General features: G+C 50.7%; 1 protein-coding gene across 3 annotated transcripts in view; it reads right to left on the bottom strand.

The window, feature by feature from the left end:
- Positions 1–431: 431 nt before the first annotated feature.
- Positions 432–13014, bottom strand: part of FAIM2 (Fas apoptotic inhibitory molecule 2) — a 42229-nt gene continuing 29646 nt past the window's right edge. For 2 of the 3 annotated variants that reach the window (XM_044994340.1, XM_044994342.1), the window contains 2 exons: positions 11125–11270; positions 432–495 (listed from right to left, as the gene is read on the bottom strand). In XM_044994340.1, the coding sequence (XP_044850275.1) occupies positions 474–495; positions 11125–11270 (168 nt within the window). In that variant the 3' untranslated portion in view covers positions 432–473. Of the gene's footprint in view, positions 496–6086; positions 11271–13014 lie in introns of those variants that run through there. The other variant, XM_044994341.1, reaches the window with a different exon arrangement.

Here is a 13014-nt window from a genome sequence, read left to right as displayed (position 1 = left end):
TCTTTGCACCACAACTGGAACTGGAAGGAGTGTCAGCTCTTGCCAGCCGGTGGAAGCATTCCTGTAAAATAACCAGCGGCTTTGCCAACATAGGTTCCGCAGCTCCAGTTCTGGAGATTTATGCCTGACTGCTATAGGTCAGAGATGCAGTAAAATGACAGTGCCGTGCAGTGATTTTATTGATCCCCACTTTGGGATTATTGCATTCCTCACCAGGAGGCCAAGACACAAATTATTAAAATCATTTTATTATTGGTTATTTTTCTTATGACAAATACTTTTCTGGCACCAAGGGTGAGAGTGAGGTTGTACAAACACAAAGTGAAGCTAAATAATTGTTCTGCTGTGGGAGAGAAGTAGCAGATTTTTTTATATCTAGAAATAGAGCCTCTCATCTCTGTGGCACACATCCAGGGTTTTTAACCATGGTGGTGAGATATCTTGCAGGGCCAGGGAGTCGAATTTCTGGTCCATCAGAACAGGGTTGGAAGCTTCCTGAGGGAAAGAGGCACTTTAAGAAGGGATTCAGGTGCTTGGGGAGACAGCAAATGACAATTGCTATTAATTATTATTATTTTATATTAATATAGCCCCTAAATTTCAGAAAAGCTGAGCAACCAGAAGATCTACCTAAGGGCTTGTCTACACTACCCGCCCGATTGGCAGGCAGCCAAGATCCATCGGGGGTCAATTTATCGCATCTAGTATAGACACGATAAATCGACCACTGAGCGCTCTTCCATTGACTCCAGTACTCCACCAGAACGAGAAGCGCAATTGGAGTCGACAGGAGAGCATCAGCTGTGGACTTACCGCAGTGAAAAGACCATGGTAAGTAGATCTAAGTACGTCGACTTCAGCTATGCTGTTCAGGTAGCTGAAGTTGCATGTCTTAGCTCGACCCCGTGCGGTAGTGTAGACAAGCCCTGAGTCATGTGTACTCCTCTGTCAGGCTTTACTCTAGCGACTAGGTCTCAATCTGATAGCTAGGGATCACTGAGGTGACCATAAAGTCTTACTTTGGTCTTATTATGGCAACGGCACTGTTGCCAACTCTTGCAATTTTATCATGGGTCTTGTGATTTCTAGTGAATTTCTTAAAGCCCCAGCTCCCAACCTCAAGAGACTGCATAGAATCTCAGCTTTCATTTCAAACAAAATTTAATTTTCTAGTCCTCCTGGTTGTAGAGAAAAGCTTGGAAACAGAGTGCAGCCTAAAGGCTCAGAAACCAGGAGTCAAAGAGGCAGAACCCCAAACTTCTTATTCTTGAAAAGTCTCATTAGTTTTAAGCCAATCTCGTGATGTTTGGGGGGTCTGGCTCATTAATGTTGAGCATTTGGGGTTGGCAATATGGCAACTGGGCCTTGCTCTGGTGTCTAGGCCTCACGCCAGATGTGTGGACCCAGATCCTCAAAGGTACATAACTCCCATCAATTTCCGTGAGAGTTAGGCGCCTAAATACTTCTGAAATTAAAATCTGGGTCTAAATCTCACTTTGACAATTTGAGTTCACTACGCAACTAGGTCTTCCTCTGCTAACTGGGCCTCACTTCAACAACAAAGCAGGAGTGAAGTTCTGGAACAGCCTTCCAAGAGGAGTAGCAGGGGCAAAACCCTAACTTGTTTTAAGACTGAACTTGATCAGTTTATGGAGCCAGTGCAATAATGTGATTGCCTACAATGGCTTATGGCCCATCCGTGACTGAGAATAAGAGCAGGATTTGAAAAGGTTTGGAAAACTCTATGGAAAAATGAGAACATCCACAGTTGTAATACGCAGGAGGAAATAAAAACGTGGACGTGTGTAGAGGATCCGAGAGAGGTGAGGCCGAAATGAAATTAGCAAAAGAAACCAATATATCCCCTTTAAGAAGGCCTCCTAACCAACCCCAGCCAGAGCAATGCCTAGTTCTCTTAAAACTAAAGCTGTGCCACCGTAGTGCTTGAGTGTAGACGTTCACTACAGCTACGGGAGGGGTTCTCCTGTCGCTGTAATTAATCCACCCCCCCCAAGAGATGGTAGTTAGAATTCTTTCCCTTGACCAAGCGCTGTCTACCCCGGCATACCTACGTCTCTAAAGGGCCGTGGCTATTTTGCATTACTGATGTCACTGTACGTTTTCAGTGTACGTTCAGCCCTTATTATTAAACGAAGTGCACAGACAGGCTCTCTCCTTTTCCCTTTGGCATCAGGTCAGGGGAGGTGCCACTGAACCCAGATCATACAGCTCTTACCGCAGAGCCTTGAGTCAGAGCAACCAAACTTCTACTCTGAACAACAAAGGCACTAGGGCCGAGGTCAGGCTAGTGATCGCTATAGGGTGCAACCCCCCAGATCACTAGCCTGACCTCGGCCCTAGTGTCTTTGTTGTCCTAGTCCTTCCTCCCTTGCTCAACTTCCTTTTTCCTGTTTATACAGCCCAGCCCCCAGGGCAGAGCGAGGGGCTCCTTGATTGCAGTCCAGCTGTCTGGGCGATCAGCTCCAGACTGTATCTTTTAGGGATAGTACACCCCCATCGCATGATGATAAGCCCTCATGCTTCAGGGCATAAATCAACCTCTAACTGAAGGGGTTAGGAAGAATCCACCCCTGTAGACACCCTAACTCCCATGTTAGGGTTTCTTGCAACTTCCTCTGAAGCAGCTGCTACTGGCTACTGTCAGCCATAGGAGCCTACCACTGCTTTGATCCCAGACGGCAGTTCCCATGAGCCAGGTCACCCACTCACCCTCCCTCCCTGAGAATTACCTGCTGTTATACCTAATGGTTGCACAACAAGAGTGAAACTGAGCTAATTAAACACTGCCACTCAAAAGGCCAAGTGTCGAAAGCGGCCTGAGTCATCAGCAATTTATTCTGTTGAGGATTGTTACATGATTCAGCACAGAGAGTTCCTAACTTTCCCTCCTAGATAAATGTTAATGGCTAGAATGATGTTTATATGGCAATGACGCAGGTCAGTTGCTTTTCTAGGAATTTCTACAAACGTATAATGATATATTAGCTTTATATATTTAACTTGTGGACATCCTTGCCTGAGGAGGTTGTGAAGGCTAGGACTATAACAGGGTTTAAAAGAGAACTGGATAAATCCATGGTGGTTAAGTCCGTTAATGGCTATTAGCCAGGATGGGTAAGGAAGGGTGTCCCTAGCCTCTGTTTGTCAGAGGGTGGTGATGGACATCAGGAGAGAGATCACTTGATCATTACCTGTGAGGTTCACTCCCTTTGGGGCACCTGGCATTGGCCACTGTCAGTAGACAGGATACTGGGCTGGATGGACCTTTGGTCTGACACAGTACGGCCGTTCTTATATTATAACATAATATTTCCCTGGCCACAGCCATTTAGAGCATTGTAATAACCAGATACCATGCAGTGCTAAGTTATATACCACGTAGCTAGAGCTGACATTTGTGGGTCAACAGCGGGGAAAGCCGATGCAGCCTCCTGCAAACTGTAGCTCATTTTTCCATATCCCGCTTCCAATGGAAGTGTGTGTTGGGTCTGAGCGGGTGGGATTCACCATGTTAGCGCCTCCTGCTGATCATCTTATGGGTCAGCTCCACAGGTAAATACGCCAGCTCTCAGTGGTGTCTCACCTGCCATCACGTCTGCTTCTGGACCTGTGTCGCTCCAAGGACCTTGGCATTCTCTTCCAGGGGACAGTACCACAGTCTGACGGGCCAGCCACTTCCTCTGTGGTGAGAGAAGGGGACCCAGGCCCACACACTACTCCAGATCCCAGCCCAGGGACCCTGTGGATGGCAGCCATGCTCTGTGTCCCCTCCAACCTTTCAGTCTACCTCCTGGGGCCACTTCCCCACAGCCCTAGCACCTTCTCTGCTCTTATCTCCGGGTCTCTCTATGCCAGTCTTAGCAGCCAGCCAGGAGATGGCTCTCACTCCCCTGATCCTGCCCAGCACTGCTCTGGCCAAGGTGCTGGCCTCCTTCTTCCTCCTGCAAGGTCACCAGTCCTCCCTTCTCAAGCACCAGGGAGCAACTGAAGCTGCTCTAGCCTGCAGTCCTTCTTATACGGGCCTGCCTGCCCCTGATTGGTTGCTCCTCGCAGCCCGTCTCTAATTGGCTGCCTCCTGCGCAGCCTCCCTAGGGCTCTATTAACCCCTTATGGGCCAGTGTGAGGCAGATGCCCCATCACATTGGGGAAGAGAATTAGGGGAAACCACAACGTGTTGCCACACCATACAAGGGTTTCAGGCCCCTATAAACCTGATCCAATGACCATTTAGGTGCCTAATTCTCACTGAATGCAACCACAGTTAGGAATCTAAATACCTGCCTTGAGGATCTGGGCCCCAGTGGCTACAGGGGGGCACTGGAACAGGCCATGTGGCAGCAAAGAAAACCTTCTCGGAGCTTGAGTAGAGAATCTCTAATTTCCCACACCAGAACTAACCAGAGTATGAGGCATGCTGAAATCCACCTGTTACGGGAATGTTAAGCACACTAGCATCACCGATTGGAGTGGTAAAGCCCTATTAAATTATATAGCCCATGCAGTCTCAACGTGGGGGTGAGGCAAGTGACAAACAGGGAGGAATCAAACTTGGTTAGGGCGTGTAGATGGTCCTATTGTATTAACCACAATAAATCCAGAATTAACAGGTGGCATCAAGTTATTTGAACAGAATATTCTCCTACTCAGCTCAGTCAGCTTCTCTCAAATCTCCCAGGATCTGCCTTTCTATTCAGGGCTAACTCCCCAGGACTGGTTCAGTTAATCAGTGAATTATGGCTGTTTGCATGTTGGTATTATTTCACCTTAGCCAAATGGCAATGCTGGTAATTCCATCCTGCATATGTAACCCTCGCACCTCCTGGGTGTAGTGTTGTGTCCCATCTAGTGGCATTGAGACCACTTAAAGAGAGCAATTAATGAGCGTGCTCTACAGCCTTAGCTAACAAGTCTGGCTTTTAGCTCATGTGGTAGAGGCTCACGCACTAAGCTCCAGCGGTCCCAGATTCAATCCTCCCCGACGACAACCGGGGGGGCTGTTGATGTTACACTTCTGTGCCTTTTCTCCTTTAGTTTCAACTGGATTCCATATTGTTCTCAGTTTCTATCTCTCCTTGCTGTGCTATTTAGGCGGCTGCGACCTTTCACCACCCCCAGGCAGCTGCATTTCAGAGGCTGGGAAAAGTGATTTGGGGGGTTGGATCCTCTGAGATGAAAAGTGCTATGTGCATTTAAGGAATTCTTTTCCATTCACCGGTGGAACTCATCGGCCTAAGCCAGTGGCTCTCAACCTTTCCAGACTCCCGTACCCCTGATTTGTCTTGCATGCCCCCAAGTTTCACCTCACTGAAAAACGACTTGCCTACAAAATCAGACAACAAAATACAAACGTGTCACATCGCACTAGTACTGAACAATTGCTGACTTTCTCATTTTTACCACATAATTAGAAAATAGTCCAATATTTATATTCCAGGCAGAACTGGGCTAGAAGAGGTGGGACAGGGCAGGGCAGGAAGAGGCGGGGAGGGTGGGGGCTTGGGGAAAGGGGCGGGGCCTGGGGTTGAGTGGGGGGTTGAATACCCCCCCGCCCCCCCGGGGCCGGAGGAAACCGGTGCCTATGCTTCAGGGGGAGAAAATATCAGCTGCTAAAGAGCTCTTTAGTCTAGCAGAGAAAGGCAGGACAGGAACCAATGGCTTCCTCGGAAAAAGACATTCAAATGAGAAAGAAGGCGCGCTTCGTTTTAACTCTGAGGGTGATTATTGGGCAAAAGCCACTAACCATCATGGTGGATTCTCCAGCTCTTGAAGTTTTCGAATCAAGCCTGGATGCCTTTCCGGGAAGAGATGCTTTAGTCCAACACAAATTACTCAGCTCAATCCCGCAATAAGTAGATGAAATCATCTGGCCTGTTTTATACAGGAGGTCAGACTAGAGGATCCCTTATGGCCTTAGAATCTATGATCTAAAGGTTCTTTCTGGCCTTTTAAAAAAAAAATCTAATCTACAAAGCCTGCTGTATGTTATTCTGCCTCCACCCTAGGCTCCGTCAAAAAGAAAAACAAGGATCCTCAAAGTTTTGCAACAATTTATTAGCAATGTCCAGAGAAAATACAAAATTTTATTTACAAGGAAATCAAAGGAATGGAAGGAGGGAGGAGTGCGCTGGTCACAGGTGGAGCTGGGATTCCGAGGACAGAGCACAAGGACATAGCAAGGGGAGCTGTGCGGATGGAGACAAACAATCCCGCCTCACCCGAGCCCACCTAGGGAAAACCCAGCCCTCGCCCTCTGAGGGGTTCCCCTGAGGGCCCCTCTCCTGCATCACTGAAACCAACGGAGGCTTTGTCTCGCTCAGTGCTAATGCCTTCCTCATCCCTATTGTATCCGAGCACTGGGAACTTTTGCTGCTGGCTTCAACGGGGAACAGGATCAGGCCCTTGCTTGGAGAACTGGATCGGCTGCAACCCACAAAGGAGGCTAAGAAGCAGCAGCAGCAGCGACCGAACAGACAGGACATGCAATGATGGGAGCCCCTGCAATTCCAGCAAGGAACACACAGGGGCAGCAAGCTAGTTTGGTTTCATTGTTTTCCCCTGGAGAGAGACTAGCAGGTGCCATGCAGGTGTTTTCCACTGGAAAACAGGGGGACCCGGAGCAGAAGCTGCAGCTCAGGCCTCGGTAGTGAAAGGCGAATCACTCCACGCTGCAGAAGAGATACGGCCAAGTGGGGATCCGGATCTGGACTTCTCCCAAAGTATACCTGGCATTCGGATCAAGCCGCTTGTAGGGAGTTTGGACCTGGAGCCAGATCCAAATTTCTCCCAAAATCCAGGAGGCATTTGGATTCTGATTCTACCCATTGTAGAGGCAAGAGGCAGCTGCAAAAGTTTGGACCTGGAGCTGGACTTTTCCCTGAAGTATATGATTATCCAGATCCGGGTCCTTCTCGGGCTGGAAGACTGCAACTCAGGAGGCTGCTAAAGCCTTAAAAATCAGCCCTGGCGTAGGTGCAGAGGGAAGCATTTGCCCTGCTCTGCAGTAGCTCTCTGGGGGTAGATAACGAGGGAAACTGTGATTTCAGTTTATGCTAAGATCCTTGCAGTGAGGGTTTGACTAGGGAATGGGTGAGGAGGGTATCCAGACAATTTCTCCCCTGCAATTGCATCTGTCCCCTGTTTCCAAGTGCTCAATAATTTTCTTGGTCAGGGCACTTATTTCCCTTCCTCCACCCTCCTCTCTGTATTGTTTTAAGGGTTGCAGTATCCTGTGCAAGATATTGCACTGACCCAGCTAATATATATGTGCACCACCGCACTCTACAAGATAGAAACAGAATTCAACTGTGTATCATAGGTCCTATACTGCCAGCAGCTAATGGAGATTCTCCTTTAGCCCAGGAGGTTGGGCTTTGGACTAGAAAGATCCATGTTCTATCCCTACTGTCGCCGTGAAGTTCTAAATGGCCACTGTGCGCAGTGCAGCAACATCTAGGAAGAGCCAATGTGATTTGCAACAATATATAACAGCCTATTTGCTTTGTTTGCAAGCCATAGGAATTTCATAAATAAATGAATCTGTGGATTAGCGGTTTTGTAAGAACTCATTCTTGAGGAGACAGGCAGGGCAAATATGTTGAGAAGCAAATTGTGCCAGGACAGGTATGTACTCAACTGTCTCCTTTCACCTCGTAGCATTCAGGCCTGCTTCTCTGCTAAACCAGCACCACGTGTCACCATTTACACCTGTGTTTCGTGCCCACTTTGCACTGATGTAAATGAAGACTCATGATGCAGGGCCACGGTGAACTGGGTCCCCGCTTGGAAAGCTTCTGCAGCCAGCACTTGATCTCTTCTGCTGTTTTGATCTCCCCAGGGAACCAAGGGAATCAAGCCAGCAGAGGTATGCCTACCCGAGCTGCAACCACACCTCCAACTGACATAGAATCATAGAACTGGAAAGGACCTCGAGAGATCATCTGGTCCAGCCCCCTGCACTCAAGGCATGGCTACACTTGCAGATGCAGAGCACACTAGACATGTCGCCATAAAACCCAGCAGGGCCAAAGCCTGTTTTCTGCCACCACTGGTGTAAATCCAGAACGACATCATCAACTCTCCCCCATTCCCGCTGCGAAGTTCAGAGGGGCTGCCCTTTGCAGCATCGCCAAGTCCCTCTCGATGGGGCCTTCCACAGACGCCCATCCCCCTGGTCTCTGAGTGCCCGTGCCGTGTCCCAAATGCGTACAAAAGTGATGCAGTTGGATCAGGAAGGGAAAGGGGTGTGGGAAGAGCAGGATTATCTCTGAACACGGGGGATCAGCAGCGGCGCAGGAAAGGAGCCCGAGATTTACTTCCTACAACCCTGGGCACAGTAACTTTCCTCTGCTTCGCTCAGCGTGGGGCCGAGGCACGTGTGGAAGGCGTGTGCGCGCCTGGGAAGCCGGAGAGCGGCGGAGAAGGAATGTACAGTATGGAGAGCTTGGCACGGGTTCCCCCTCCAGCGGGTTGGAATGGCTAGAAGCAACCCGCTGACGCACATGCCCTGGTCTTCCCAGGGAGATTTCAGATAAAGGGCCTTATCAGGGGGAAGGATCGCCTTTTAAATAAGAGTTAAATGCCTCTTATCTTATCTTAGCCTAGGGCCCTGCAGTTAATTAGCCGGTTGATTTCCAAATGGGGGATATTAACAGGGCGAAGATGGAAAGATACTGGTGCACTCCGAGGCATCCAAAGGTGGCCCCGCTTGGAGGGCTGGGGAGCTGAAAATGAGGGCTTCAATAGTTGAATAGCAAAGGGGCTGCTTTCACTACCTGGCCTTTCATAGCCTGAGCTCAGGGTAGTTCTGCGGGAGAGAGCCCCGCCTGGGCGGTTCTTGGGTGCTCCTCAGCAATCCATCCGGCTAGTGGGCATTTCTCGGGCTGCCACTCTGTGTCAGCGGCAGGGGCATTCCCCCTTTTCTCCTCACACACCCAGGCTTGAGTCCAAACGTACCCTTTTTCCTAGGGCCCCCTCTATTGTTAAGTTCAATAACAATAAATAGAAACTTGTCACCGGAGCTTGCGCCTGAATTTTGCTGTTTCGGCGACTGCTCCCTGAAGGACCGCCTCTGTCCCTGACCCTAGTGCTTTCTCTGTCTCAGGGAGACACTTGAAAATCCCTTTTATATCCTGGGTTGGTGCTCATAGGATCCACCTGATCTGGCTGCCAGGATGAGTCAGCAGGACAGCTCTTTTTTGTCCTCAGGGTCCTACAACCTGGCACAGGGCGCTAAGACCTGGCACTCTATTCCAAGGGGTTTCTCGGAATGCCACCTGGGTAGCCCTCACTAAATGACGTGGGTATTTCTTGGGTACTCCTGGGTGGAGTCCCCAGTTTCCTTCTTCAAAACTGCATTGGGTTCCCCTGAAGGTGCAACAATGGGGCAGGATAACCCTAGATCAGCTCCTCTGCCACGTTATTCATGTTGGTAGAATGGACTTTTAAAAATGGGGATGTCGGTATTTTGTCCAACTGCAACACAGCTCCTCCTTCGTTTGGTTCTGTCCCTGCTAATCTGATCAGACTCTCCCTCCTTGGCGGCAGGCCGCAGGTCAGCTATTTTTTCTTGAGTACTAAGTGCCTTCCGTGGAGAGGTGATGAAACATCTGCTCACCAGCAAAGAGTAGTGCGAGAAACACCTGGTTCTTCGTGCCAGCTGACAGGTAGCAGGCCTGGCAATTGCATGGAGATCCACCTTTAGGGTGCCTGCAGCTGGCACCCTGTTCTTGGGTGACTCACGTGATGTCAGTGTTTACAAGTTCCGTAGTTTCAGCATCTCAGAAGTCGCCTCAAGAGGAGAAACCTTCTGCTGCATTGCTACGATGGAGGAGGGCGGGGTCAGGGAAGCTTGTTCAACAGCATTAATGCCACCCAACCCTGCTGGTGGATGTGACGCTCTCCAGTGGTTAGAAAGCCCTCTCCAGCGCCCGCTGTCCAATCTGCAGCTGGGGAGCACGCATAGGGGACATCCGGGCAGTACCACCGGGGTGTGGTGCAGACACCTCTCTGCCCTTCCAAGCTGGGCATGCTCACCAAGCAATACAACTGCATTCGTGATGGTGGTGACCCCGGACGCACTGCACGATGGAGCATCTAGAGTTCGAAGCCATTACTGTAGGACACTAATGAGTCCATATGAGCCCCTAGGGTCTTTGTCCAATCTCACCATCTTCCCCCTGGACACAGGGATCCTGGCTTTGCATAGGCTGGTGCTTCTCAATCTTCTCCATCCTGGGACCCATCTAGCTGGGACCTAACCTCCCTCCACATTTAGTGATATGGAAAGGGCAGGCTGGTATCATGACCCCTTGACACCTGTTTGCAATCCTGCCTGGGGCCCAGACCTTAGACAGCTCCAGTCTACTCATCTCCTGAGGCAGCTGGCTGGGTAGGTGAGTCCCACATCAGTGATCAGCCTGGCCTGGGAGGCATTATGGGAGGAAAGGGTGCTCTCAGTTTTGTGGTCTGGTAGAAAGGGGACACAGGAAGGCCCGGAGGGTGCTGGGGATGTCTGTTAGGGGGCTGCCCCTGATGGAGAGCCGCTCTTCTCGCACCAGGTCTGCTAGCGAGATTGCAAAGAGGCGCCATTCGCTTCCTTATCCACTTTCTCCACATCACTCATGATTTTATAGACCGCTATCATATCCTCCCTTAGTCTCCTCTTTTCCAAGCTGAAGAGTCCTAGCCTCTTTAATCTTTCCTCATATGGGACCCTCTCCAAACCCCTAGGTACACACGGTAACGTACCTACATGCAATAATGTGCCGAAGCCAGATGGGGAACCCTAGTGACCTTTGCAAATGGGAGAGCCCAGCCTGCTGCCCCGCCGGCACTACCGACCCAGCTCTGGTTTGATTTCAGGGGGGTGGGAGGGCGCCTAGCATTTCCACCCCAGTTTGCTTTCTGGGTCACAAAGGGTTAACAGCATATGTACAAGCTGCAGAAGGAACCAGGGGGGTTGCTCAGTAGATGGAATGGAGCTGGCAAAGGGACCAGAAAGGTTGGCTATATTTTCCCCCTCTTTTTTTTTTGTTTTGTTTTGTTTTTTGTTTAACATTTTTCTGTTTCGCCGGGCGAGGACAGACGCTTTCTCACTGCGCTTACTCCCGGCTGGAGCCGAAGAGCTGGAGGAAGAAGGAGAAGATGTAGACGACGTCCAGGTAGATATTGAGGGCGCCGAAGATGTATTCCTCCGGGCTCAGTGAGTACCGGCGGTTCCCCATCAGCAGCTGCGTGTCGAATGCCAGGAACTGGGGGGAGAGAGAGGGAAAACGGACCCGCAAAGAGGATCAGGCAATGCATCGCATGCTTGAACATCATAAGAACGGCCGTACTGGGTCAGACCAAAGGTCCGTCCAGCCCAGTATCCTGTCTACCGACAGTGGCCAATGCCAGGTGTCCCAGAGGGAGTGAACCTAACAGGTAGTGATCACGTGATCTCTCTCCTGCCATCCATCACTGCTCTCTGACGAACAGAGGCTAGGGACACCCTTCCTTACCCATCCTGGCTAATAGCCATTAATGGACTTAACCTCCATGAATTTATCCAGTTCTCTTTTAAACCCTGTTATAGTCCTGGCCTTCACAATCTCCTCAGGCAAGGAGTTCCCCAGGTTGACTGAGATAACTCCACACCCAGACTGGTCTCGTGGTCAAGCAACTTATGCTGAAGTTACCTCCTTTCTTAATTTCACCCCATTCCTCCCGGTTATACCCCACCCCCAGCGATTCCTTGGCGATAACTCCCTTCAGGGACCTGCGTCGTCTCACCCCCATCTTGGCCGCTGCTTGGCCAAGGAATGCTCCTGATTCTTCCTCGCGAGTCCCTTCCCCCAGCCCCGGGATTGTTTCTGTTGTTCTTCTCTGCATTTCCTCCCACTTGAGCAAATACCTGTCTGGTAACGTGCTGTCCCGAACCCAGTGCAACATTCCTGGTGCGGTCACGCTACAGCTATAAAGAATTATACCCGTCCCCTCCCGGCGCGGTGACTGGGTGACTTTGCCAAACTGCACAGAGAGGGGGACCGGTCTAGGAGATGGGGAATCAGGGGACCTGAACGGTACTGCTGGCTCTGCTGCTAACCTGTGTGACCGTGGGCTGGTCTCTGAGCCTCCAATTCCCGCTACCACCTTGAGTCTGTCTTGTCTATTAACCTCCACCGCGTCCCTGCGCCATCCCTGGTTGCACTGTGCTCTTTGGGCAGCGTGTGTGAAGATGCAATGCCCAGCACAATGGGGTCTGGCTCTCCTAAGGACTTCTGGGACAGAAAATAATAATTGGCCATAGCGGCCCGGTCCATTGGCTTCAGCAGCTGAGGATCTGACTGTCTCCGTTTACGAGCCAGTTATATTCCATTTAACCCTGGGCACATTTTACAGGGCGATCGTAAAACATCCGAGTTCTTCATAACTGACTTTATTAGCTATTAAACAAATTGCTCAACGGCTGTTGTTATTCCCAGCGGGCCCAGATGGCTCCGCCTCGCCCCAAAGCGGCTGTCCTCCTGACCCCCCATTTGGGGTGGCCCCACACGCTCCTTCGGCGGGTGCTTCCTGCTTTCCGAACGGCAAACGTGACTCCGCTAAAATACGCTCTGGAGAAACACTTGCTGCATAAGCTGCCTGGAAGCCCCGTCACGTACAGGCCCAGCGTTTGTTTTTGGTGTAATACAGCAAGTATTTTTGACCCAAAAGTGTAGGGGCCTCGGGAGTGGGGGCAGGGAATTCTGCATGGGACCCACAGCTCCGGCACCAACCCCCCGGGCTGCAATGGAGCACCCCCCTCCGCCTGGTATCTCCATCCTAAATTCTGCACATCAATCCTAAATCCTGCCCCCACGTCACTCTCTGCTGCTCTAGTCTCAGGCTGCCCGCACCCACAGCTCTGCCAGTGCCCCTCGTCCTGGGCCTCACCTTGGGGCAGGATGCGGGATTGCAGGGGGCCCTTCCTTCCAGCGCCCCCTTGTGGCTGCTTTCTTAGCCCCACAGTGGCCT

Source organism: Mauremys mutica, chromosome 20, assembly GCF_020497125.1.
Source record: "Mauremys mutica isolate MM-2020 ecotype Southern chromosome 20, ASM2049712v1, whole genome shotgun sequence".
Classification (NCBI taxonomy): Eukaryota; Metazoa; Chordata; order Testudines; family Geoemydidae; genus Mauremys; species Mauremys mutica.
This window is presented reverse-complemented; position numbering and strand designations above follow the sequence as displayed.